This window comes from Salvelinus alpinus, chromosome 6, assembly GCF_045679555.1.
Source record: "Salvelinus alpinus chromosome 6, SLU_Salpinus.1, whole genome shotgun sequence".
NCBI classification, from domain to species: domain Eukaryota; kingdom Metazoa; phylum Chordata; class Actinopteri; order Salmoniformes; family Salmonidae; genus Salvelinus; species Salvelinus alpinus.
This window is the reverse complement of record NC_092091.1, coordinates 70,333,598-70,359,970: the sequence shown is the minus strand read 5'-3', so window position 1 is coordinate 70,359,970 and position 26,373 is coordinate 70,333,598. Positions and strand designations below refer to the sequence as shown.

The following is a 26,373-nucleotide window of genomic DNA, read 5'->3' as shown; positions in this document are numbered from 1 at the left end:
TCAAATCAGATTTATTTATATAGCCCTTCGTACATCAGCTGATATCTCAAAGTGCTGTACAGAAACCCAGCCTAAAACCCCAAACAGCAAGCAATGCAGGTGTAGAAGCACGGTGGCTAGGAAAAACTCCCTAGAAAGGCCAAAAACCTAGGAAGAAACCTAGAGAGGAACCAGGCTATGAGGGGTGGCCAGTCCTCTTCTGGCTGTGCCGGGTGGAGATTATAACAGAACATGGCCAAGATGTTCAAATGTTCATAAATGACCAGCATGGTCAAATAATAATAATCACAGTAGTTATCGAGGGTGCAGCAAGTCAGCACCTCAGGAGCAAAGAGATGCTATGTACTCTAGGTGAGAGTGTGGAGATGGGTCATTTTGAAATGCTTGTGCATTTCAATGAGGTAACCACAATGTTTTAAAACAGGTTTCAACAGAAAACAAGGTAGTCTCTCCCTATATCAGTTATGTCCTTGTGCGCTACTCAGTATAAGGCGGGTATGTAAGTGTCAACCAGTTGAACAAAACTGCTTGGGGCACATGGACAATGAAAGAGACAAGGATGAAGATTAACTAAGACTTTATTGCATGAAATCAAAAAGCTCTTGATCAGCCATTAAATAGAGTCACAAAGCAGAGTTAAAGTTATAATCTCTATCTTAGCTGTATGGACAGTAGTTTCCTTTTGGCTCTCACACAATTGAGTGGGTTCAAGCTACACTGCTAATAAATCAGGAACGTCACATGCAGTTTCCTCTTAGCAGCAAGGCACTATGGGAAGTGATGTCTAAGTGTTGGCCATTTGGTAATTTACTCTCAACACTCCCCTTTTAGGAGGCAGGAATCTGAAATAAGTTCTCCTTAAGGTCACCTGTCTCTATGTGAACCATACACCACACCTCCTGCTGGTTAGCTGGAAAATGGCAGGCCACATACTGAGTCCAGGTGAAGCAAATACAGTAGATTCCTGTTTTGCATGCAAGGTTAGGTTGCCAATAACAGGAAGGGGCCCGAGGCACAAACATTCAGTTATACAAGGGTGAAGAATCCAACTAAAGACTTTGATCAAAAGGATCAGCTAGTGGCATTCACAACACAGAAGTAGAAACATTTAACTTCTCATCTTGGCTGCATGTGGCTATTAAAAAGAATAAAAAGTGGACTGAACCGCAATAGAGTAAAGTGCCTGGGTCGTAATGATTAGGGCACACCATCAGATACATGTTTTAAAACAGGTTTCAACAGAAACCAAGGTAGGCTCCCTGTATCAGTGAGTTTCCTTCCATTTGGGGCCTAATAAATAGGATCCCGACTCATTTTACAGGGCCACACTGTTCTCCACATTGTTGGGATTCAGGTAGGTGTATGGCAAGGGCAAAGAGACATTTCTGCCTTGGATTTCAAAGTTGTATTTCTTCAGCACATCTTGAGTTTCGTGAATCAGTTTCAGAGGGGCCTTCTCGCTGAAGTGATCCTGATAGCCATTTCCAAGAGCGACCTAAGTAGGCAAGAGTTGATGAAATTTGAAATTCATGAACCACTGATATACTAATTATGACTACTAAGGAAACGATTCGATTTGAGAGTGTCATGAAATGCTTTAATGTCATTTTTAAATACAGTTTCTCGTATACTCACAAAGTCAGTGGACTGCATGCTCAGAAGGTACACCGCTGCCATGCCATTGACGGTGGTATTGATGTCAGGGAAGGTCTTCAGCATTGTGCTCTCAGTACACTGCCTCTTAGTGGTGGGAGGTGGTTGTTGCAGAGCGATGGGGAAGTTGGGCATCCATCCGCCAAAATCAAACTGGATTGACAATGGTGAAATAGATCAAACCACTGCTTTTCCAATATAATTAAACAGAAACTAACTAAAATCACATTTTGAATAACAGCGGAGGATAATGCACACAGGTTTTTGACATGTTTCAAAGTTTATTACCTGTCCATTGTTGACTGCAGCATGTTGGACAGACACTGTGAAGATCACCATGGTGATAAACTTGACCAGCTCTGTCACTGAACTGAAAGACTGAGGGATTCCTGCACAGAGACAGTATGCCACAATGATCAGACACCGAATTGACAAATGATCCAGAATATAGTTTGGGAATGAGAAGCATAAGGGAATGGACACGTTTATTATCAGAAATAATTTAAGTGTAGTCTGTCAACTTGCACCCTTTTCCCTATATAGTGCACTAGTTTTGACCAGAGAGCTGTTGCCATTTGTGACGCAGGTTGTGTCATTTAAATGAGAAAAGTGTAACCTGTGCTGGTTTCTGCCAGGAACCCATAGAAGAAGATCTCCTTGATCCAGTTCTGCAGTTCAGAGTCCTTCTGGACGTCTGAGTCACAGGTGTAGTAGTGACCAATCATTTTCTGAACAAACCTATACAAAATATCAGGCATTAGCCAAAACACGATGACAACATGGCAAAAGAGCACAGATGCATTTTAGAAAACCAGGTACTAAGAGAAGTTTTCAGTTGTTTTGGTGAAGACATTGAGTTTGCTAGCAATTCTAAATATTTGGGTCTTTTTATTGATGACCATATTACCTTTCTATACGGAACTTCAGCCTTTGCCGACTCAGCAAGTAGAGCTCGGAGTTATAGGAACAACAAAAACTCAAAGATATTGTTTATGCTACGTATTCCAAACTGTATCAGACATGCGTGTGTCCTGTTCTGGACTATTCAGCAGGAGTGTGGGGTGCTAAGAGGTATTTTAAAAACAAACATGTTCATAACAGAGCAGTATGTTACTTTAGGTGTCCACAAGACTAGAGATTAGTAATTTGAGCAATGCAAAATGCAGTTGCATGAATTTATAATACACAAATCAAATCATTCTGTCTTATGAGGTATACAGAATTTCTTGGTGCAAAAAAGCCCAGATCTGCACAATGGAAATCTATAGGCCTGTACAAACATTACCTGTGGACGATGTCCCACAGCCTGAGTCCATCATCCCTGTAGAGGAAGTTGGGGATTGACTCCAGACCGCGTGCAGTGATGTCCTCTGGCATACAGAGGGAGCTGTAGGTCAACGAGGCCACCGCTTTCTTCAGGAACTCCAACATCCCTGGACCTCCTACACTGGCATTCTTCAAGATGGGTTAAAGGGATAGTTAACCTTGTTTTGGAGGTCTAGTTTAGGGCAGACAGAGCAAAAATTGTAGTGTGTCTGGGGACTCGCGATGAGCATTTCTAAAATTGCAGATAAAGTAAACTCCGAGGCAAACATTACATCGCGGCCCACTTTCCTGGAATTTAGATTTTTACGGGCTCCCGGGCACTCTACAGCATCCCGGTAATTTTTTGACATGTTCGAAAAATTCAGCATTATCTACAGTGTGAGTAGTACTAATCTAGTGTCAGCCATTAAGATACTCCATTTCACAAGTTTAAGGACCAGACATGAAAATGGTTTTAGAATATTTGAGGAAATTAAATGAGGATTAAGGAGGGAAATGAGAATGGACCAGAGGAAGCTAAGGGCTGCAGATGAAGGATCCGGAGAGGTTGACTGTAGGTTTGGCTTGGAGTCTCAGGTAGACAGTCAGGCCATGGTAGATAGGAATTGCCATCACCACAGAAGCCTAATAAGAGAACGCCAAGTGAGTCGGACCCTGGAGGGGAAGTGAGCTGCAGAATGGTTGGCGATATAGCGGAGGTAGTACAAGATGCCCATGAGTGAGCCAACAGACCCAAGGAGCAACGGTGGTAATTCCCTTCAAGTAAGGAAACCGTGAGGAACCAGGCTCAGCTGGGGAGCCATTCCTCTTTTGGCTGGTTGGGTAGGACATGGTGCGCGAGGTAGATGGTGTCCGTGAAATGAGGCATACTGTAGACCTGTGCCAGAGTTAATGCAGGTTCTGAAAGATGAGAATGTTGTGGGCTGTCCTGATGTTGATTTCAGAAGAGATGTAGGAATGATAGGCTTGAGAGGACCAGCGGCCAAGGAGTTGTACGGTGTTGTCTTAGTTGCCATGGAAAAGGCTCCAATGCGGAAGGATTGTCCGGAGAATTGGTCAGCAGGATAGCCGGACAGGGATAGTATTAGTCTCAGATGGGAATGGAAACAGAATCTGAGATGAATAGTGGATCGGATGGAGAGGCATTTTTAGATTTAGCTGCAGGAAGCAGGGGGGTGGTTCGATGGTAGACGGCAGCCAGAACAGATAGACTGTTGTTCTGCCAAACTGATCGGTTTTACTGTGTTTGATGGTGAAGTCTTTGTTGAGGATGGTTACATCTAACACGCCGGGATGACAAGGGTTGTAGATAACAGATTATGTAAACTCTGAACATTGCAGGAATCCCAAAAGAAACTTTGATTCTAGTGTGGAAGAAACTGATGGAGATGTAACCAGACCACAGCGTCTGGATGCAGGCAGACAGTACGTCTAAGGTGATGGGCTGGTGGACTTGTGCCTTAGGAGGCCCTTGAGAAGGGAGACTTGCGGGTGACAGGAACATGAAAACCCAGTAAGCAACTTGAAAGAAGTTGATCCCGGCCAGGTATGTCCAGATGGAGGATGTCTGCATGGAGAGGGGTGACAAAGGCAGGTAATAGATGGTATGGAAACATCTCCAGGCTGTCCAGTAAGAGGACAGTGTCCTTGGTGCAACGGCAGATAGGATGGAGTGGCTGGGAGATTAGGAGAATGTTCTTGGGAAAGTCGTCATGGGTAAGGAGTGATTGGGGTTCGTAGGGGTTCTCCATATGGGGCTAAACACCTGAATCTCTGAAATTGGAGGCGGGACAGAGAATCAGCGAATGAGTTACATTGACCGGGTACCTGTGCAGCTCTGAGAAGGAACTAATGGGTCACGGATGGCCAGGTTAGGCGTCTTAAGAAACTCATGATAGGGAGGTAGTCAGAACGGCCCTTGTTAATGAGGTGTACCATGGAAGGTTGTCAGAATGGATGAGTATGACCCTTCGACCATTTGTTCCTCCAGAGAGAAGCAGCTAAAGGGTCAGAGTTGGGCTGCAGGAAAGGAAGCAAGTTTGGCAGGCCATGAAGCAGCAAACCAACAAACCACTGTAGAAATCCCGATAAGGGACAGCATAGGAAAGATCGATGATACGCTTCTTGCCTAAATACCTTTGGGTTTCAATTCCGAAGGGACTGATGCGGTAGGTGGAGAATAGCGGGAGGAAAAAGGGGCCGATCAGAAATCCCTGCTTCACCTCCTTGACCAGGAGGGAGGAGACTGGCTCGTCAAGAGCAGAACAGAGGTTGGAGCAGAAGTGAGGAGACCAGAAAAATATTTCAGGCCATCAAGCAAATAAATATCGGACAAAGGAGGGGTCAGGGTGAAAGTCCAAGTCCGCAGCAATGGCGGTGAATTTGATGGGGGTGGTGAGGTTGGCTAACAGTCATTTATTAGTAGAAGGAGTGGGCTTGAGGGCAGGATTTTAGAGTCCCATTACAGAATGTGTACGAGCTTGCATGACGAAGTGCTGCAGCCGTAGTTATTGAAATTGTTGCAGATTATGCGACCGGAGAAGAGCACAGGACGAACAATGGTGGTCCTTCCTCCCACAGAACACGGCAAACGCATAATATCATCTAGCAGGAGGAAGAGGGTAGGGTGGAACAGCAAGCAGAGGCAGGGCAGATGACACTTCAGGGGCCGCTGAGCAGAAAGAGAGCATGGTGGCAGGGTGGGATGGGCAACCACAGAGGTGGCAGGCGAAGGATACTTTGCCAGCAAATATGCAACAGTAGAGTGCCATGTCGAGGGGTATGTCATGATGCTCCACATAAGGAGCCTGGAAGCAACGGCTTCCGAGAACCGGCAATGGAAGTCGTAAAAGGTTGCACCACCAAATCGGACAGCCAGATTCGTGATGATTGATAGGTAGTCATCCAACTCTTGGCGGGGAAAAGGATGGGCTGAACAGATGACGTCTCTGTAATGGGAGAAAATCAAGCAAAACTCTGGGACAGAGAGTTTTAGCCATTTCTAGCTAGCCATTTCACATCGGTTACAAACTGAGTAAAAAACAGAAGTTCAATGTCTTTCCATCACATTTTCAACTCTATGCTTTTGTAACCGATGTGAAATGGCTAGCTAGTTAGCGGTGGTGCGCGCTAATAGCCTTTCAAACGGTGACGTCACTCGCTTTGAGACCTTGAAGTAGTGGTTCCCCTTGCTCTGCAAGGGCCGCGGCCTTTGTGGAGCAATGGGTAACGATGCTTCGTGGGTGACTGTTGTTGATGTGTGCAGAGGGTCCCTGGTCCGGGTCGGGGCGAGGGGACGCCATAAAGTTAAACTGTTACATTGATGCTGTTGACCCGGATCACTGGTTGCTGCGGAAAAGGAGGAGGTCGAAAGGGGGGTGAATGTAACTGATGTGAAATGGCTAGCTAGTTAGCGGTGGTGCGCGCTAATAGCATTTCAAATGGTGACGTTGAGCATAAAAGCCTTTCCACAGCAATTGTGGCATAATCTATTTCACCGACAAAATGATCCGCCCTTGTCTAAAGGAAATTAGCTTTTTTTTATGCGTCAGGTAATTCAGTGTTTTCTAACGGCGATCAGTGTTTTAAACATCAAACAGGGTTATCGATTACAGAACATGTGAATGACAGATTCCAGGGCTGCTCCGTGGTTGAAGCAAACAAAAATACAGGCTATTAATTACATGTTTATGGCTGAGAGGTTCACATAAATGTGTCCCAACAATGCAAACCTGACAGAGTTCAGCCCGAGGGTACAATCCCTCTACTGAGGTATGTGTTGCTAAGTGTACATCTCATAACAATAACCAGCTCATTACGATTTGGCTTGACTGATTCGTCAAATGTGAGAGGTACCCCAATGTTAAAATTGTATAATCGTATAGTCTTCAGAAGGCCTTATTTGAGATTTACCTAGAGTGTTATTTCATCCCAACGTTGGACGGTTGAGCTGCCGTTCTGTACCTTGTCACACCACCCTGGATTACTGAGCTCTGCCTGCCATTGACCTGTCGTTTTGCCTGCCCCTGTTCTAGTAATAAACTTTTGTTACTTCGACACTGTCTGCATCTGGGTCTTCCCTAAAACATGATAAGCGCTTGATTGTTTTTGACTGGTACTGTATATTTTCTGAGCTTTCTTAAATATCCTAGATCCAGGACAGACGGTTAAAAATCTTATTCATTATGATTTATCAATGCGTTTCTATGGGCTATAGTAAAGACCAAATTCAACATTTTATAAAATAATTTGTACATATTTTGTGGGATACCTAAAGTGGTCCTAAAATTCTACCAGGTAAGCCTACTTTGCATTTAACATTTAATTAAGAAGGTTTATGGGAAAGTATTTCTGGCAACCTATCACAACAGGCTGTACACGGACGAAGTGATAGACAAACGCACGGATCACAAACAAACGGGAGCAATATTGCTGGAAATTAATTGGCAGATATTGTTTTAGGTTTCGCTTTTTAAGGCAATAGTGGCGAACCAGGGGTGGGATAATTGTCACACCCTGGCCTTAGTTATCTTTGTTTTCTTTATTATTTTAGTTAGGTCAGGGTGTGACATGGGGAATGTTTGTGTTTTGTCTCGTTTCGGGTGGTTATATGGAAAAGGGGGTGTTGGGTTTAGTGTATGGGTTTGTGTTGTGTGAATGTTTCTAGGTATGTCTATGGTTGAGTGAATGTTTCTAGGTATGTCTATGGTTGCCTGAGTGGTTCTCAATCAGAGACAGATGTCGTTCATTTGTCTCTGATTGGGAGCCATATTTTAGGCAGCCATAGGCATCATGTTTTTGTTGGGTCATTGTCTAGGTCTGTGTCTGTGTCTAGGTTGCATGTTTGCATTTTGTTCGGTTATAGCTTCACGGTCGTCTATTTGTTGTTTTGCTTCGTTCGTTCATCTCCTAAATAAAGAGAAGATGTATTTTTTACATGCTGCGCCTTGGTCCTCTCTCTCTCCCTTGGACAATCGTGACAGAATGACCCAACCATTCAGGACCAAGCAGCGTGAAAGGAGGGAACCAGAGCCAGTTGTGCGGATATTGGAGGTGAGCAGCGGGAATGATACAGAGACTGTTAAGGATTTATTGAGGAGTTTGGAGGAGAGTGAAATGAGGGAGCTGCTGTGTTGGTGCGTGAGGCACGACATCCACCCGACAGAGCGTGTGCGGGATGTGATGTTACCTGAGTCAGTTCTCCATGCTCGTCCTGAGTTGCGTGCTAACCGTCTGGGAATGACAGTTCCACGAACTAGGTCTCCTGTGTGCCTCCCTAGTCCTGCTCCTCCTGTAGCACCTTCCCACTCCAGCCCGGTACCACCTATTCCGGCATCACACACCAGGCTTCCAGTGTGTCTCCAGAGCCCTGTACGCAATGTTGCTTCTCCCCGCACTCGCCCTGAGGTGCGTGTCCTCAGCCCGGTACCACCTGTGCCGGTACCACGCACTAGGTCTATAGTGCGCTTTGAGAGCCCAGTGTGTCCTGTTGCTGCTCCCCGCACTAGCCCTGAGATGCGTGTCCCCAGCCCGGTACCACCAGTTCCAGCACCACGTACTAGGTCTAAGGTGCGTCTCCAGGGTCCAGTATGCCCTGTTCCTTCTCCCCGCACTTGTCTTGAGATGCGTGTATCCAGCCCGGTACCACCAGTGCCGGCACCACGCACTAGGCCTAATGTGCTTATCCAGGGTCCAGTATGCCCTGTTTCATCTCCCCGCACTAGCCTTCAGGTGCGTGTCCCCAGCCCGGTACCTCCAGTTCCGGCACCACGCACCAGGCCTATAGTGCGTCTCAGCCGGCCAGAGTCTGCCGTCTGCCTAGCGGCGCCAGAGCTGCCAGTCTGCCCCGAGCCGTCAGAGCTACCAGTCTGCCCCGAGCCGTCAGAGCTACCAGTCTGCCCCGAGCCGTCAGAGCTGCCAGTCTGCCCCGAGCCGTCAGAGCTGCCAGTCTGCCCCGAGCCGTCAGAGCTGCCAGTCTGCCCCGAGCCGTCAGAGCTGCCAGTCTGCCCCGAGCCGTCAGAGCTGCCAGTCTGCCCCGGGCTGCCCGTCTGTCCCGAGCTGCCCGTCTGTCCCGAGCTGCCCGTCTGTCCCGAGCTGCCCGTCTGTCCCGAGCTGCCCGTCTGTCCCGAGCTGCCCGTCTGTCCCGAGCTGCCCGTCTGCCAAGCGCCGTCAGAGCTGCCCGTCTGCCAAGCGCCGTCAGAGCTGCCCGTCTGCCCAGCGCCGTCAGAGCTGCCCGTCTGCCCAGCGCCGTCTGAGCTGCCCGTCTGCCCAGTGCCGTCTGAGTCATCCGTCTGCCCAGTGCCGTCTGAGTCATCCGTCTGCCCAGTGCCGTCTGAGTCATCCGTCTGCCCAGTGCCGTCTGAGTCATCCGTCTGCCCAGTGCCGTCTGAGTCATCCGTCTGCCCAGTGCCGTCTGAGTCATCCGTCTGCCCAGTGCCGTCTGAGTCATCCGTCTGCCCAGTGCCGTCTGAGTCATCCGTCTGCCCAGTGCCGTCTGAACTGCCCGTCTGCCCAGTGCCGCCTGAACTGCCCGTCTGCCCAACGGCGCCTGAACTGCCCGTCTGCCCTACGCCGTCTGAACTGTCCGTCTGCCATGAGCCTGCAAAGCCGCCCGTCTGCCATGAGCCTGCAAAGCCGCCCGTCTGCCATGAGCCTGCAAAGCCGCCCGTCTGCCATGAGCCTGCAAAGCCGCCCGTCTGCCATGAGCCTGCAAAGCCGCCCGTCTGCCATCAGCCTACAGAGTCGTCCGCCAAACAGGAGCCGCTAGAGCCTTCCGCCAGACAGGAGCCGCTAGAGCCTTCCGCCAGACAGGAGCCGCTAGAGCCTTCCGCCAGACAGGAGCCGCTAGAGCCTTCCGCCAGACAGGAGCCGCCAGAGCCTTCCGCCAGACCGGATCCGCCAGAGCCTTCCGCCAGACCGGATCCGCCAGAACCGCCAGTGAGCCATGAGCGTCCAGAGCCGTCAGCCAGCCATGAGCGTCCAGAGCCGTCAGCCAGCCATGAGCGTCCAGAGCCGTCAGCCAGCCATGAGCGTCCAGAGCCGTCAGCCAGCCATGAGCGTCCAGAGCCGTCAGCCAGCCATGAGCGTCCAGAGCCGTTCGCCATCCAGAACTGCCCCTCAGTCAAGAGCTGTCTCTCTATCCGGAGCTGCCCTTCAGTCCGGAGTTGCCCCTCTATCCTGAGCTACCTCTCTATCCTGAGCTACCTCTCTATCCTGAGCTACCTCTCTATCCTGAGCTACCTCTCTGTCCTGAGCTACCTTGTCCCGGAGCTGTCCCTTAGCTTAGAGCTGCCATTTATCCAGAACTGCCCCTCAGTCCAGAGCTGTCTCTCTGTCCGGAGCTGCCCTTCAGTCCGGAGTTGCCCCTCTATCCTGAGCTATCCCTCTGTCCTGAGCTATCCCTCTGTCCTGAGCTATCCCTCTGTCCTGAGCTATCCCTCTGTCCTGAGCTACCTTGTCCCGGGGCTGCCCCTTAGTCCGGTGCTGCCCCTTAGTCCGGTGCTGCCCCTTAGTCCGGTGCTGCCCCTTAGTCCGGTGCTGCCCCTTAGTCCGGTGCTGCCCTTTAGTCCGGTGCTGCCCCTTAATCCAGTGGGGTTAAGTTGGAGGGTGGTCATTTGGAGGAGGCTACGTAAGCGGGTAGTGACTATGGTGGGGTGGGGACCACGACCTGTGCCGGAGCCGCCGCCGTGGACGGACGGACGCCCACCCAGACCTCCCCTAGACTTTATGCTGGTGCGCCCGGAGTTCGCACCTTAAGGGGGGGGGTTATGTCACACCCTGGCCTTAGTTATCTTTGTTTTCTTTATTATTTTAGTTAGGTCAGGGTGTGACATGGGGAATGTTTTGTGTTTTGTCTCGTTTCGGGTGGTTATATGGAAAAGGGGGTGTTGGGTTTAGTGTATGGGTTTGTGTTGTGTGAATGTTTCTAGGTATGTCTATGGTTGAGTGAATGTTTCTAGGTATGTCTATGGTTGCCTGAGTGGTTCTCAATCAGAGACAGATGTCGTTCATTTGTCTCTGATTGGGAGCCATATTTTAGGCAGCCATAGGCATCATGTTTTTGTTGGGTCATTGTCTAGGTCTGTGTCTGTGTCTAGGTTGCATGTTTGCATTTTGTTCGGTTATAGCTTCACGGTCGTCTATTTGTTGTTTTGCTTCGTTCGTTCATCTCCTAAATAAAGAGAAGATGTATTTTTTACATGCTGCGCCTTGGTCCTCTCTCTCTCCCTTGGACAATCGTGACAATAATGTTGCATTGATTCGATGGTGTCTCGTGAGATTTGTTGATGAATTGTTTGGCGAGCTACTCATGTGGTCTGCGAGCTACTGGTATCTCGCGATCGACCTGTAGGAGACCCCTGTGATAACTGATACAATCAGTTTCCACTAGCATTGTGACATTCCACAAGTATTAACATATTATAGAACAATATAAGAATGGAATAGGCAGTACCTTTGTGATCACCCCCTTCTCTGATATGAGGGCCTGTCTAGCTAGAGTGTTGATCTGCAGAGTGTAGCGGAAGTGAGAGATCAGGAGCTATGGAGAAAGATGGAACGATCGTACATGAAATTCACAACTAAAGAAGCTATGTATTGTAGTATACTACAACCTACTGCAACGATCAATTATTTAAAAAAAACATGCATTTTCCATAATTTCTTTCAAATTCTTCAGGTTTCTCTTGAATTATCATGTTAAACATATTCAGTTGATCGGAAAATAACTCACACAGATATTGTTTAATAACAGTTGAAAACAAACTCAGTGTCTGCATGCACAGCAGTAAGTATGTACCTTGTAGATGGGATGCACCATTGGTAGGTTACGCAGTGTCGACATGGCAAACACCTCAGCCAGCAGGTGAGTCCTCAGCAGGTGAAAGTTCAGCTCATGTTCAGCGAAGTCAGCGCTCCTCACAAAGATCTTGGCCAGGAGCCAGTCATACTTAGAGTCAGTAGGAAGGAAGATGGGGTTGTCTTTTCCAGGATCCTGCTTCAGCTGTAAAAGGAAATACAAAACACAAATCATAGCTTGTTTCATTAATTGAGAATGTGTATATTATTACTATAATTTATTTAAAAGTTTGGACACACCTACTCATTCAAGGGTTTTTCTTTGTTTTTACTATTTTCTACATTGTAGAATAGTAGTGAGGACATCGAAACTATAAAATAACACATATGGAATCATGTTAAATTGGGCAATTTTAATTTTTGTGCTTTTCTTATAACTCATTTCTATGTTCATGCAATTGGCTGACTGTACAAATCTCCACTCTCAGCAGCTGCAATTTGCTCAGACCGTGTTTTGAGAACGAACTAAAGATATCCGTTTCAAGGTCTCAGCTTAGAGAGAAAGAAGCTTCGTGAGGTATTGGTCTGTCACATGTTATGAACCAGTATTGGTCTGTCACATGAATTTAACAAAATAGTAATGATGAATTAATTATGCTAAATCATGCAAATATAACTTGTCTGTGTATTGCCGTATATACGTAAGACAACTGCTGGGTCTGCCCAGGCAGAGCTCCTGATTGACATGTGTACTATGATGCATTGAGTTGGTTGGAACCTCTCCAGCTCGCTGACAAACAATTATGAATTTAATATTGATTTCGAGTGTCCCTGTGAAAGAATTTCCACAACAATGTAGTAACCAAAAAAGTGTGAAACAAATCTAAATATATTTAAGATTCTTCAAAGTAGCCATTGTCTCCTCAGACAAAGGAAATCTGTCCTTTGTCTGAGGAGTCAATTTTTTATTTTTGGTTCCAACCGCCGTGTCATTATGAGACGCAGAGTAGGTGAACGAATGATCTCCGCATGTGTGGTTCCCACCGTGAAGCATGGAGGAGGTGTGGGGGTGCTTTGCTGGTGACACTGTCAGTTATTTATTTAGAATTCAAGGCCCACTTAACCAGCATGCCTACCACAACATTCTGCAGTGATATGCCATCCCATCTGGTTTGCGGTTATTGGGACTATGACCCAAAACATGGCCCAAAACACACCTCCAGGCTGTGTAAGGGCTATATGACCAAGGCGGCGAGTGATGGAGTGCTGCATCAGATGACCTGGCCTCCACAATCACCCGACCTCAACCAATTGAGATGGTTTGGGATGAGTTGGACCTCAGAGTGAAGGAAAAGCAGCCAACAAGTGCTCCGCATATGTGGGAACTCCTTCAAGACAGTTGGAAAAGCATTCCTCATGAAGCCGGTTGAGAGGATGCCAAGTGTGTGCAAAGCTGTCATTAAGGCAAAGGGTGGCTACTTTGAACAATCTAAAATATATAGTATTTTGATTTGTATTTTGACACTTTTTTGGTTACTATATGATTCCATATGTGTAATGTCATAGTTTTGATGTCTTCTCTGTCATTCTACAATGTATAAAATAGTACAAATATAGACAATAAGTAGGTGTCCAAACTTTTGACTGGTAATGGACATACGTTTAATTGTTTACTGAAAACCTTGTTTTGAGTGTTGTCTGTATCGTACATAAGGTCATATGATATAACATTAACCAAATTCTGTTAGGTCATTTCTGGGCAATATTTCTGTCCATTTAGGGGACCCCTTTTGGTTCAAGAGCATCCCCAGTGGCAAATGTTCTGTTGAGCTTCTTCAATGTGGAGTTCAGAACTCTACATTTTTCTCTAATGTCAGATGTACCTGGATTGCGATGGGCATGAGCTTATCTTCTGGAGTCATGTAGAGCAAGCAGAGAGGAGCAGCCAAGAAGTGCTGTTTCCCGTTGATCACGTTTGCAGTCACTCCATGCAGGCGCTTGTAGTCAACCAGAAAGATGTTGCCTTTCTGTTTAGGTTAGGACATTAATGAGTTAGGAAGACGTCAACACCATACCAAAGAATACACACAACTTACTCAGGAGGAAACCAATAGAGCAATAACAGAACGATGAGTGACAACAGACAGACTATTTTGACAGACCTGAATTTCCGCTTCAAGGCTTTTTCCAAAAAGGGAAGCCTTCACCATGTCTTCTGTGACGGGGAAGTTCTCTGGAAGCTTGGAGCAGCGATGGATCATCATGGGGTTGATGCCGTTCAGAAGCTGGAACCCGAAAAACTCATCCTCCTTCCAGTTCTTTTCGACATAGTCTAATAGATAACAAAAGTATCAAATAATAATGAGATGCTAATGGTTCCAGTGAAACATTTGAATCCATGACTTATTCAAGACAGACACTACTGACCAGACCTTACCATAAACATCAGTCTTGCGGCTATTGAAGACGTGACTGAGTTCATCTAGGCTCTTCCATTGCTCCTTGTTGGTAGACAGTCCTGCTAGATTCAACTCCACCAATCTGCCGGGACAGAGAAGGAAATTAACTTCAACATGCAACAGACTTCGTTGGATGGTGCATTTGGTTAGAGAATGGTTTTAACACCACCAGAGTGTCCCCCAGGTGTCTGTGTTGGGTCCCTTACTCTTCATCCTCCCCCTTGGGTGGTTGATTCATGCACAGGCCACATATATTGAATATGTGTCAATCGCAATTTGATAAATGTCTGCTCTTTGGGTTAAATGTGTTCCTAGGGTCCTGTGTGGCCAGTTGGTAGATCATGGCTACAATGTTAGTGGGTTTGATTACTGCTGGGGCCACCAATATGAAAAATGCATGCTCGCACTTTAAGTTGCTTTGGCTTAAAGTGTCTGCTATATGGAATATATTAATGTATTATATTTATATAAGAAATAAACATACCATATACGTACATAACATATCAAACTTTATTTGTCACATGCGCCGAATACAACAAGTGTAGACCTTACCGTGATATTCTTACAAACCCTTAACCAGCAGTGCATTTCAAGAAGAGTTAAGTAAATATTTACCAAATAAACTAAAGTAAAAAATAAGTAACATAATAACGAGGCTATATACCGGGGTTACTGGTACCGAGTCAGGGTGCGGGGTGTGGCAGACCAGGGGGTTGGGTCAAAATGTTTACACAGATCAGACACGGACAGACTAGGATTAGCTCAGTTTCAAAGGTGTTTATTAAACTAATAGTTCAAAAGAGAAGAATAGGTCTCCCTATTATTGGATATTTGCGAGAACTGGAACACGTTGTTGTACATGTCGATCCAGAGCATCCCAAACATGTTCAATGGGTGACATGTCTGGTGAGTATGCAGGCCATGGAGGAACTGGGACATTTTCAGATTCCTGGAATTGTGTACAAATCCTTGCGACATGGGGCTATGCATTATCATGCTGAAAAATGAGGTGATGGCGGCGGATAAATGGCATGACAATGGGACTCAGGCTCTCGTCACTGCATTCAAATTGGCATCGATAAAATGCAATTGTGTTTGTTGTTCGAAGCTTATGCCTGCTCATACCATAACCCCAACTAAAATGACGTTGGAGGCGGCTTATGGTAGAGAAATTAACATTAAATTCTCTGGCAACAGCTCTGGTGGACATTCTTGCAGTCAGCATGCCAATTGCACGCTCCCTCAAAACTTCAGACATCTGTGGCATTGTGTTTTGTGACAAAACTGCACATTTTAGAGTGGCCTTTTATTATCCCAAGCACAAGGTGCACCTGTGTGATGATCATGCTGTTTAATCAGCTTCTTGATATGCCACAACTATCAGGTGGATGGATTATCTTGGCAAAACAGAAATGCTCACTAACAGGGATGTAAACAAATTTCTGCACAAAATCTGAGAGAAATAAGCTTTTTTGGGCATATGGAACATTTCTGGAATCTTTTATTTCAGCTCATGAAACATGGGACCAACACTTTCACAGGTAGGTTGGGGACATGCGAACATAGATTATGACAGATCGAATACATTTCCTGGTGTTGCCTCATGGTTCTCAACCTGGGGTCCATGTACCCCTGGGGGTTCTTGGCCTGTACTTGGGAAGACCCATAAGAAAATAGGCCTAAAGGTGAAATTCACACAAAGGGGGTACTTCAGGTGTACTCCACACAGAGCTAAATGTGATTGGGGTACAGTAAGAAAAAGAAGGTTGAGAACCAGTGCTCTAACTTACGCTTTGGCTGCTGTGAAGCTGAACTCCAAGTCCTTGGTGAAAGAGAAGCGGACCTCAGCAGGGAGATCAGAAGCGCTGGCAACTTTCATTATTTGGGGTAGACCCTCTGCATATATACTCCAGCTGAAGGGAATAGACATGGTAAATCAAGACGTGATACACAGCCTGTCATTCACTATTACACACTACCATACCAGACCTGGGTTAATTATTTTAAGTGTAAACCCCGCCCACCTACTACTCCAGGCAGGCTAAACTAAATGCTCAAAGTATTTGAAAGATTTACAATAGTATTTGAACCCAGGCCTAAAACATTCAAGGGAGGGGGCTTATATAAAAATGATGTCGTTAAGCAGACACACTTATCCAGAGCAATTAGGGTTAAGTGCCTTGCTCAAGGGCATATCAACAGATTTTTCAACTAGTCAGCTCAGGGATCCGCTAGGCCACCTGGAACTTTTATTACGATCGCACATCAATTTATCTGCGTGTAAGAGTTATGTTTTTATTTGGATGTTTAAAGTTGTTACCGTATCTTTACAAATTAGTAATGTTTCCACAAAGCTCACCGGTACACCTCATGGCGACTCTGCAGCTCCTTCTTTCTCTCCTCTATGGCCTCTGGGCAGGTCTCATTGAATATTAGCTTACCTTATATACAAAAGACCAGAAATGTTGATTATTTTCATGTTTTTATGGATTGGCCAACATCTTAAGAAATCCACTGTATACACTACTGTTCAAAAGTTTGGGGTCACTTAGAAATGTCCTTGTTTTCCATGAAAACATACATGGAATTAGTTGCAAAATGAATAGGAAATATAGTCAAGACGTTGACAAGGTTATAAATAATGATTTTTTTATTGAAATAATAATAGTCCTTCAAACTTTGCTTTTCAAAGAATCCTCCATTTGCAGCAATTACAGCCTTGCAGACCTTTGGCATTCTAGTCAATTTGTTGAGGTTATCTGAAGAGATTTCACCCCATGCTTCCTGAAGTACCTCCCACAAGTTGGATTGGCTTGATGGGCACTTCTTAGGTACCATACGGTTAAGCTGCTCCCACAACAGCTCAATAGGGTGAGGTCCGGTGACTGTGCTGGCCACTCCATTATAGACAGAATACCAGCTGACTGCTTCTTCCCTAAATAGTTATTGCATAGTTTGGAGCTTTGCTTTGGGTCATTGTCCTGTTGTAGGAGGAAATTGGATCCAATTAAGCACCGTCCACAGGATATGGCCTGGCGTTGCAAAATGGAGTGATAGCCTTCCTTCTTAAAGATCCCTTTTACACTGTACAAATCTCCCACTTTACCGCCACCAAAGCACCCCTAGACAATCACATTGCCTCCATGATGCTTGACAGATGGCGTAAAGCACTCCTCCAGCATTTTCTCTGCATCTCACGAATGTTCTTCTTTGTGTTCCGAACACCTCAAACTTAGATTTGTCTGTCCATAACACTTTTTTCCAATCTTCCTCTGTCCATTGCCTGTGTTCTGTTGCCCATCTTAATATTTTCTTTTTATTGGCCAGTCGGAGAAATGGCTTTTCTTTTCGAGGCGTCTGTTTCTCAAACTAGACACTCTAATGTACTTGTCCTCTTGCTCAGTTGTGCACTGAGGCCTCCCATTCTTTCTATTTTGGTTAGAGCCAGTTTGCGCTGTTCTGTGAAGGGAGTAGTTCACAGCTTTGTACGAGATCTTCAGTTTCTTGGCATTTTCTCGCATGGAATAGCTCCATGTTTAGGTAGAAAGTCTTTGTTTCTGGGCATTTTGAGCCTGTAATCGAACCCACAAATGCTGATGCTCCAGATACCCAACTAGTCTAAAGAAGGCCAGTTTTATTGCTTCTTTAATCAGAATTACAGTTTTCAGCTGTGCTAACATAATTGAAAAAGGGTTTTCTAATGATCAATTAGCCTTTTAAAATTGTAAAATTGGATTAGCTAACGCAACGTGTCATTGGAACACAGCAGTGTTGGTTGCTGATAATGGGCCTCTGTATGCCTATGTAGGTACTCCATTAAAAATCAGCCGTTTCCAGCTACAATAGTCATTTACAACATTAATAATGTCTACACTGTATTTCTGATCAATTTGATGTTATTGCAATGCACAATTGTTTTTCTTTTCTTTCAAAAACAAGGACATTTCTGAGTGACCCCAAGCTTTTGAATGGTAGTGTATATCGACCATTATTCCATAAATATGGACCCTTTCATACACACTGTCACGTTCCTGACCTATTTCTGTTAGTTTGTTGTATGTGTTAGTTGGTCAGGACGTGAGTTTGGGTGGGCATTCTATGTTGTCTGTTTCTATGTTGGTTTAAGGGTTGCCTGGTATGGCTCTCAATTAGAGGCAGGTGTTTGGCGTTCCTCTAATTGAGAGTCATATTTAGGTAGGTTGTTTCACAGTGTTCGTTGTGGGTGGTTGTCTCCTGTGTCAGTGTTTGTCGCACCATACGGGACTGTTCGGTTTGTGTTGTACATCGTCATTTTATGTGTAGGCTATTTTCCCTGTTCGTGCGTTCTCGTGTTTAATGTAAGTTCGTCGTTCAGGTCTGTCTACTCCGTTTGTTGTTTTGTTAGTTTATAGTGAAGTTCGTGTTTTCGTCTTGTCTTTAATTAAATATTATGTGTTCACAACCCGCTGCGCCTTGGTTCCCTCAATACTCCTCCTTTTTGGTTGAAGAGGAGGAGGACCACCGTTACACACACTTCAAAATAAACTATGACTACCCAGACTATTTGCAATGAACCCCTCTTTATTCCTATTAATACATTCACATACGCTGCTGATATTCTCTGGTCATTATCTATGCACTTTACACCTACCCTTCATGTACATACAGTTGAAGTCGGAAGTTTACATACACTTAGGTTGGAGTCATTAAAACTCGATTTTCAACCACTCCACAAATTTCTTGCAAACAAACTATAGTTTTGGCAAGTCGGTTACGACATCTACTTTGTGCATGACACAAGTCATTTAGCCAACAACTGTTTATAGATAGATTATTTCACTTAAAAACCCGGATCCGGGATCCCCCCCATCAAAAAAGCTGACTAGCATAGCCTAGCCTAAAGCCACAGGGATATCATATAATAAAATGTTCATGAAATCACAAGTCCAAGACACCAAATGAAAGATACACATCTTGTGAATCCAGCCATCATTTCTGATTTTTAAAATGTTTTACAGGGAAGACACAATATGTATGGGACCACGCAGCTGTCATACCGCTCAGGAAGGAGACGTGTTCTGTCTCCTAGAGATGAATGTACTTTGGTGCGAAAAGTGCAAACCAATCCCAGAGCAACAGCAAAGGACCAAACAGGTACAAAAGTATATATATCCACAGTAAAACGAGTCCTATTTCGACATAACTTGAAAGGCCGCTCAGCAAGGAAGAAGCCACTGCTCCAGAACCACCATAAAAAAAGCCAGACTACGGTTTGCAACTGCACATGGGGACAAAGATCGTACTTTTTGGAGAAATGTCCTCTGGTCTGATGAAACAAAAATAGAACTGTTTGGCCATAATGACTATCGTTATGTTTGGAGGAAAAAGGGTGAGGCTTGCAAGCAGAAGAACACCATCCCAACCGTGAAGCACGGGGGTGGCAGCATCATGTCGTGGGGGTGCTTTGCTGCAGGAGGGACTGGTGCACTTCACAAAATAGATGGCATCACGAGGGAGGAAAATTATGTGGATATATTGAAGCAAAATCTCAAGACATCAGTCAGGAAGTTAAAGCTTGGTCGCAAATGGGTCTTCCAAATGGACAATGACCCCAAGCATACTTCCAAAGTTGTGGCAAAATGGCTTAAGGACAGACAACAAGTTAAGATATTGGAGTGGCCATCACAAATCCCTGACCTCAATCCCATAGAAAAGTTGTGGGCAGAACTGAAAAAGCATGTGTGAGGAAGGAGACCAAGAAACCTGACTTGGTTACACCAGCTCTGTCAGAAGGAATGGGCCAAAATTCACTCAACTTATTGTTGGAAGCTTGTGGAAGGCTAACCGAAACATTTGACCCAAGTTAAACAATTTAAAGGCAATGCTACCAAATACTAATTGAGTGTATGTAAACTTCTGGCCCACTGGGAATGTGTTGAAAGATATACAAAGCTGAAATAAATAATTCTCTCTACTATTATTCTGACATTTCACATTCTTAAAATAAAGTGGTGATCCTAACTGACCTAAGACAGGGAATATTTACTAGGATTAAATGTCAGGAATTGTGAAAAACTGAGTTTAAATGTATTTGGCTAATGTGTATGTAAACTTCCGACTTCAACTGTAGTACTTCAATTACCTCGACTAACCTGTACCCCTGCACATTGACTCGGTACCGGTACCCTTTGTACAGTGGCTTTTGAAAGTATTCATTTGATTTACACAACATGCCTACCACTTTGAAGATGCAAAATATTTTTTATTGTGAAAAACAAGAAATAAGACAAAAAAACTGAAAACTTGAGCGTGCAGAACTATTCACCCCCCAAAGTCAATACTTTGCAGAGCCACCTTTTGCAGCAATTAGCTGCAAGTCTCTTGGGGTATGTCTCTATAAGCTTGGCACATCTAGCCATTGGGATTTTTGCCCATTCTTCAAGGCAAACGGCTCCAGCGCCTTCAAGTTGGATGGGTTCTGCTGGTGTACAGCAATCTTTAAGTCATACCACAGATTGAGGTCTGGGCTTTGACTAGGCCATTCCAAGACATTTAAATGTTTCCTCTTAAGCCACTCGGGTGTTGCTTTAGCAGTATGCTTAGGGTCATTGTCCTGCTGGAAGGTGAACCTCCGTCCCAGTCTCAAATCTCTGGAAGACTGAAACCGGTTTCCCTCAAGAATTTCCCTGTATTTAGCGCCATCCATCATTCCTTAAATTCTGACCAGTTTCCCAGTCCCTGCCGATGAAAAACATCCCCACAGCACGATGCTGCCCCCACCATGCTTCACTGCGGGGATAGTGTTCTCGGAGTGATGAGAGGTGCGGGTTTGCGCCAGACATAGCGTTTTCCTTGATGGCCAAAAAGCAAAATTTTTGTCTCATCTGACCACAGTACCTTCTTCCATATGTTTGGGGAGTCTCCCACATGCTTGTGGTGTTCGCTTATTTTTTTCTTTAAGCAATGGCTTTTTTTCTGGCCACTCTTCTGTAAAGCCCAGCTCTGTGGAGTGTACTGCTTAAAGTGGTCCCATGGACAGATACCGCAATCTCTGCTGTGGAGCTTTGCAGCTCCTTCAGGGTTATGTTTGGTCTCTTTGATTAATGCCCTCCTTGCTTGGTCTGCGAGTTTTGGTGGGTGGCCCTCTTGGCAGGTTTGTTGTGGTGCCATATTCTTTCCATTTTTTATTAATGGATTTAAATGGTGCTCCGTGGGATGTTTGACATTTCTGATTTAAAAAATTATAACAGAACCCTGATCTGTACTTCTCCACAACTTTGTCCCTGACTTGTTGTTTGGAGAGCTCTTTGGTGTTTGGAGAGCTCTTTGGTGTTTGGAGAGCTCTTTGGTGTTTGGAGAGCTCTTTGGTGTTTGGTGAGCTCTTTGGTGTTTGGTGAGCTCTTTGGTGTTTGGAGAGCTCTTTGGTGTTTGGAGAGCTCTTTGGTCTTCATTTATCCGTTTTTATTTTTTCAAATTTTTTGAAACGTCAGCTTTTTCATTTCACTTCACCAATTTGGACTATTTTGTGTATGTCCATTACATGAAATCCAAATAAAAACCCATTTAAATTACAGGTTGTAATGCAACAAAATAGGAAAAACGCCAAGGGGGATGAATACTTTTGCAAGGCACTGTATATAGCCTTGTTATTGCTATTTTATTTTGTTACTATAGTTTATTTAGCAAATATTTACTTTTAAAAAACTCTGCTTTGTTGGTTAAGGACTTGTAAGTAAGCATTTCATGATAAGGTCTACACCTGTTGTATTCGGCACGTGACAAACGTAATTAGATTTTAAACTTCAAATGACATTCAGCTAACTCACCTATAGCTGTGTCATAGGCACAGCAGTTCTACCCAAAACTTAACCTACACAATGATCTATACTGTATACCAACATACTGACCAGTGGCCTCTCTGAACACCAGACGCTCATAGCCTGAGATCCAGCGGTAACAGGGGAAGTTGGCCTTGTCTCCTTCTGGTGTGGTCACCACTACTTTAGAGCAGAACCAGACATCGTTGATGTAGGCGAGCAGGGCGTACGGCTCTGTGTCCAGCACCACAAACTCCAGAGGGCCCAGGGAGGAAGGACAGGACACATCGTGCTCAATCACCTACAGAGAGATAGATGACGTGTTAGAATGATCCCAGCAAACAAACAACGTTCTCTAAACGCTGACTAAGTTGAGCCTGTTTGTTTTGTTATTTTTCGAATCCCAGAATGGACATTTCATTTGGCATTCGCAACACCCAGATGGATTGTGGTATAATACAACTTTTTGGAGAACTTACCGATCCTTGGCTGGCGGTTTTAGGGATGTACATGCGTTCACTCTCTCCCTTTGTGCCGACCAGTTTAACGTAGACACTGTTCAGTGTGCCGGCAAGCAGCATTTCTCCAGTAGACACTTTCACTGTGTACTTCACCATGATGATTCTGTAAGACAAATAATTCTACACACACAGCAAGGCAACATATTAGACATACAGCATTACAACTTAACTAGAACCAACATAAGACGATCAACTGCAACCAAATATTTGCCACAGTAAAGATGAAGATGTACCATACAACTTTTTCCACGTTTTGTTGTGTTACAGCCTGAATTTGAAATGGATTAAATTGAGATTGTGTCACTGGCCTACACACAATACCCCAAAATGTCAAAGTGAAATTATATTTTAGAAATTATTACAAATTAATTAAAATTTCAAATCTGAAATGTCTTGACTCAACATTATATTCAACCCATTTTTTAGGGCAAGCCTAAACAAGTTCAGGAGTAAAAATGTGCTTAACAAGTCACATTATAAGTGACATGGACTCACTGTGTGTGTGTAATAATACTATTTAACCTGATTTTTGAGTGACGACCTCATCTCTGTACCCCACATATACAATTATCTGTAAGGTCACTCAGTCGAGCAGTGAATTTCAAACCCAGATATAACCACAAAGACCAGGGAGGTTTTTCAATGCCTCGCAAAGAAGTGCACCTATTGGTAGATGGGTAAAAAAAGCTGACATTGAATATCCCTTTGAGCATGGTGATGTTATTAATTACACTGTGTCAATACACCCAGTCACTACACTGAAAAAACGGGACAAGGTGGGCTGTCAGATTTATGAAAACATGTGTGATTTACTCAAACATGTTTTGTTTCTCCTCTCAATGCGATTTCATTGCTTGCAATCAATGCGACATGAAGCAAAATCAGATCTACAGTACTAGTTTGAATCATGTAGGGGGACTGTGAACCAATGAAGTTAATTCATGACGAGTAAAGAGGAACGAATCAAACAGCACGAGAGAAAAATCTTCCAGAAAGAACACTGGTGCGGAGAAGACAGTACCTCGAGAATTTTGGTCAAGGTAAGCATGGTGATTGATTTTATTCAACGTTTGTCTGTGTGGTTGTAGTCAATTGTAAGCAGTAACGTTATTAGTGATTGCTCCACATCTTCATTTTGTGCTCTTGAGTCTGAAACATATTGGCGTGGCAGCTAGAAATGTGTTTACGGACATATTCAATCAAACCTTATCCCAGTCTGCTGTCCCCACATGCTTCAAGAGGGCCACCATTGTTCCTGTTCCCAAGAAAGCGAAGGTAACTGAGCTAAATGACTATCGCCCCGTAGCCCTCACTTCCGTCATCATGAAGTGCTTTGAAAGACTAGTCAAGGACCATATCACCTCCACCCTACCTTACACCCTAGACCCACTCCAATTTGCTTACCGCCCCAACTGGTCCACAGACGACTCATTCGCAATCACACTGCACACTGCCCTAACCCATCTGGACAAGAGGAATACCTATGTAAGAATGCTGTTCATCGACTACAGCTCAGAATTTTACACCATAGTACCCTCCAAACTCGTCATTAAGCTCGAGACCCTGGGTCTCGACCCCGCCCTGTGCAGACTGGGTCCTGGACTTCCTGACGGGCCGACCCCAGATGGTGAGGGTAGGTAACAACAACTCCACCCTGCTGATCCACAACCCTATTTTTAAGGACACATCAAATATTTCCACCCCTCCCATCTGAGCGCTGATGTTAGACAGGTAAATTGCTTTCTGGCAACGTTCTTATCCCTTGCTTGCTAGCTAGCCAACTTTGGCTAACACAGTCACGTCAAACAGTGCAGCCAGAGTAACAACAAAGTAGCTTCATATACATTTGTTCAAGCTGTTTTCTAGTGATGTATTTTTTATACATCCATAACAATCAGCTAAATATGTGCCATTTCACCTGGCATAGAACATTTGCTCTTTCGCCAGGCCACTGTTCTTAAGAGACTGCCAACTACACAGCTAACACAATCACTTCAAACTGAAGCTGGAAAATCTATTGATTTCTTTGTATATATGCTGATTCATGATTTCGACTGGCTGAGAAATGCTGCCAGCCTGTCTGTCTTGTCCCGACACATTCATTACCATAGGACAGCTGGAGATCGATATTTGCAACAGTGAAATTCAGAGAGACAGACAGCAAGGTTATTACAAATCTCCGCTGTTAAAAACCAAAATGTTAGTCTAAAAGAAATGGGACATAATGTCTAGATGCTTTTTACAGTGTAGATCTAGTATATACATTGCCTGGCTGAGCTGATGAGACAGTGGATTGCGCAGTCAGATGGAACAGAGTAAATTTCAACATTTCAACATTTCAACATCAGATTTAGCTGGTGACTTGTGGAATAGACACCAGCTGGAATGCGGTTTTAACAAATGAGCATCCAGGATTAGAACCACACGTTGTATAAAATAAATGGTATATTTAATTGAGAGACTGATGATTAATCATTTTGTTTAGCTATTGTGTCAGATTAAGGCCACACAATGATCCAAAAGGATTGTTATCTTGGTATTTTTTGTTTTCTAAAACCATATGGATGACAATCAGTACAGTATACTTTATACAAAGATCCACAAATATTAGGTACAAGTTCGAAATTAGAGTCATCACTTATTGCAATATAAAGTTTTAAGTTTTAAAGTCGTATGTACGGGATACGCATGGTATACACGTCTAACGAAATGCTTACTCGCAGGTTCCTTTTGACAATGTGAAACGTTATATTCAACAGCAAAGTCAAATGAGAAAAGGCCATGGAATCCATCTATTACACGTCAAATAATAAAGAACGTTATGAATATATAGGTTCATATAGCTTTCTTACCCCGATAAGATGCAGTAATTCAGCAATGAGAAATCGTAGTTCCACTGTACTCAGCACCTCAGATGTCATGGCTCTTTTATATGGTTTGTTGTCTCGTAGGGACAATGAAAAGCATTCATTGACACACCTTTCTGATTCAGTGGAAAGAGGAACATTTTTATTTGCTTATGAAAATTGGACATTCTCTGGAACCAAGACAGAACAAAAAAAACATCCTGCTTGTGCAATGTATTCAGAGTAGTAAGGCAAGATGTGCTCACAACCCAACCCCCCCCCCCCCCCCCGAGAAACAAAATGTTGCCACTTTGTATGAATCTTGTCAACCAAGCCCCTTGGTGTGAATTGTATTTGCTCAAGCTTAAAAATCTGAATTGTATTGGTCACATACACATATTTAGCGGATGTTATTGCAGGTGTAGAAAAACGCTTGTGTTCCTAGCTCCAACAGTGCAGTAGTATCTAACAATTCACAACAATACACACACATCTAAAAGTAAAAGAATGGAATTAAGATATATATAAATATCAGGATGAGCAATGTCGGAATGACATTGACTAAAATACAGTAGAATACAGTATATACATATGAAATGAGTAAAGCAGTATGTAAACATTATTAAAGTGACTTATGTTACATTATTAAAGTAACCAGTAATTCCATGTCTATGTACATAGGGAAGCAACCTCTTAGGTGCAGAGTTGATTAACCGGGTGGTAGACGGCTACTGTCAGTATGTTGGCAGCAGCCACTAAATGTTAGTGGTGGCTGTTTAACAGTCTGATGGCCTTGAGATAGAAGCTGTTTTTCAGTCTCTCTGTCCCAGCTTTGATGCACCTGTACTGACCTCGCCTTCTGGATGATAGTGGGGTGAACAGGCCGTGGCTCGGGATGATCTTTTTGGCCTTCCTGTGACATCGGGTGATGTAGGTGTCCTGGAGGACAGGCAGTGTGCCCCCGGTGATGCGTTGG

General features: G+C 44.4%; 1 protein-coding gene across 1 annotated transcript; it reads right to left on the bottom strand.

Moving 5' to 3' along the window:
- Positions 1-560: 560 nt before the first annotated feature.
- LOC139579229 (hydroperoxide isomerase ALOXE3-like) lies at positions 561-25,520 on the bottom strand. Its single transcript, XM_071407704.1, has 15 exons — positions 25,404-25,520; positions 22,510-22,671; positions 22,121-22,331; positions 16,594-16,675; positions 16,025-16,147; positions 14,213-14,316; positions 13,938-14,107; positions 13,659-13,802; positions 11,777-11,980; positions 11,432-11,518; positions 2,939-3,108; positions 2,270-2,391; positions 1,942-2,042; positions 1,636-1,806; positions 561-1,495 (listed from the first exon to the last, which is right to left on the bottom strand). The coding sequence occupies exons 1-15, from the start codon at positions 25,470-25,472 to the stop codon at positions 1,316-1,318; spliced, it is 2,100 nt and encodes a 699-aa protein (XP_071263805.1). The 5' UTR covers positions 25,473-25,520; the 3' UTR covers positions 561-1,315.
- Positions 25,521-26,373: the final 853 nt, after the last annotated feature.

Bases quoted from the DNA above. Each gene is read 5' to 3' on its own strand.
- LOC139579229 (XM_071407704.1), bottom strand. From the start codon at position 25,472: ATGACATCTGAGGTGCTGAGTACAGTGGAACTACGATTTCTCATTGCT. The intron at 22,672-25,403 runs GTAAGAAAGCTA...CTGTGTGTGTAG, and splicing joins AATTACTGCATCTTATCGGG to AATTATTTGTCTTACAGAAT. The intron at 14,108-14,212 runs GTAAGGTCTGGT...GTTATCTATTAG, and splicing joins CCGCAAGACTGATGTTTATG to ACTATGTCGAAAAGAACTGG.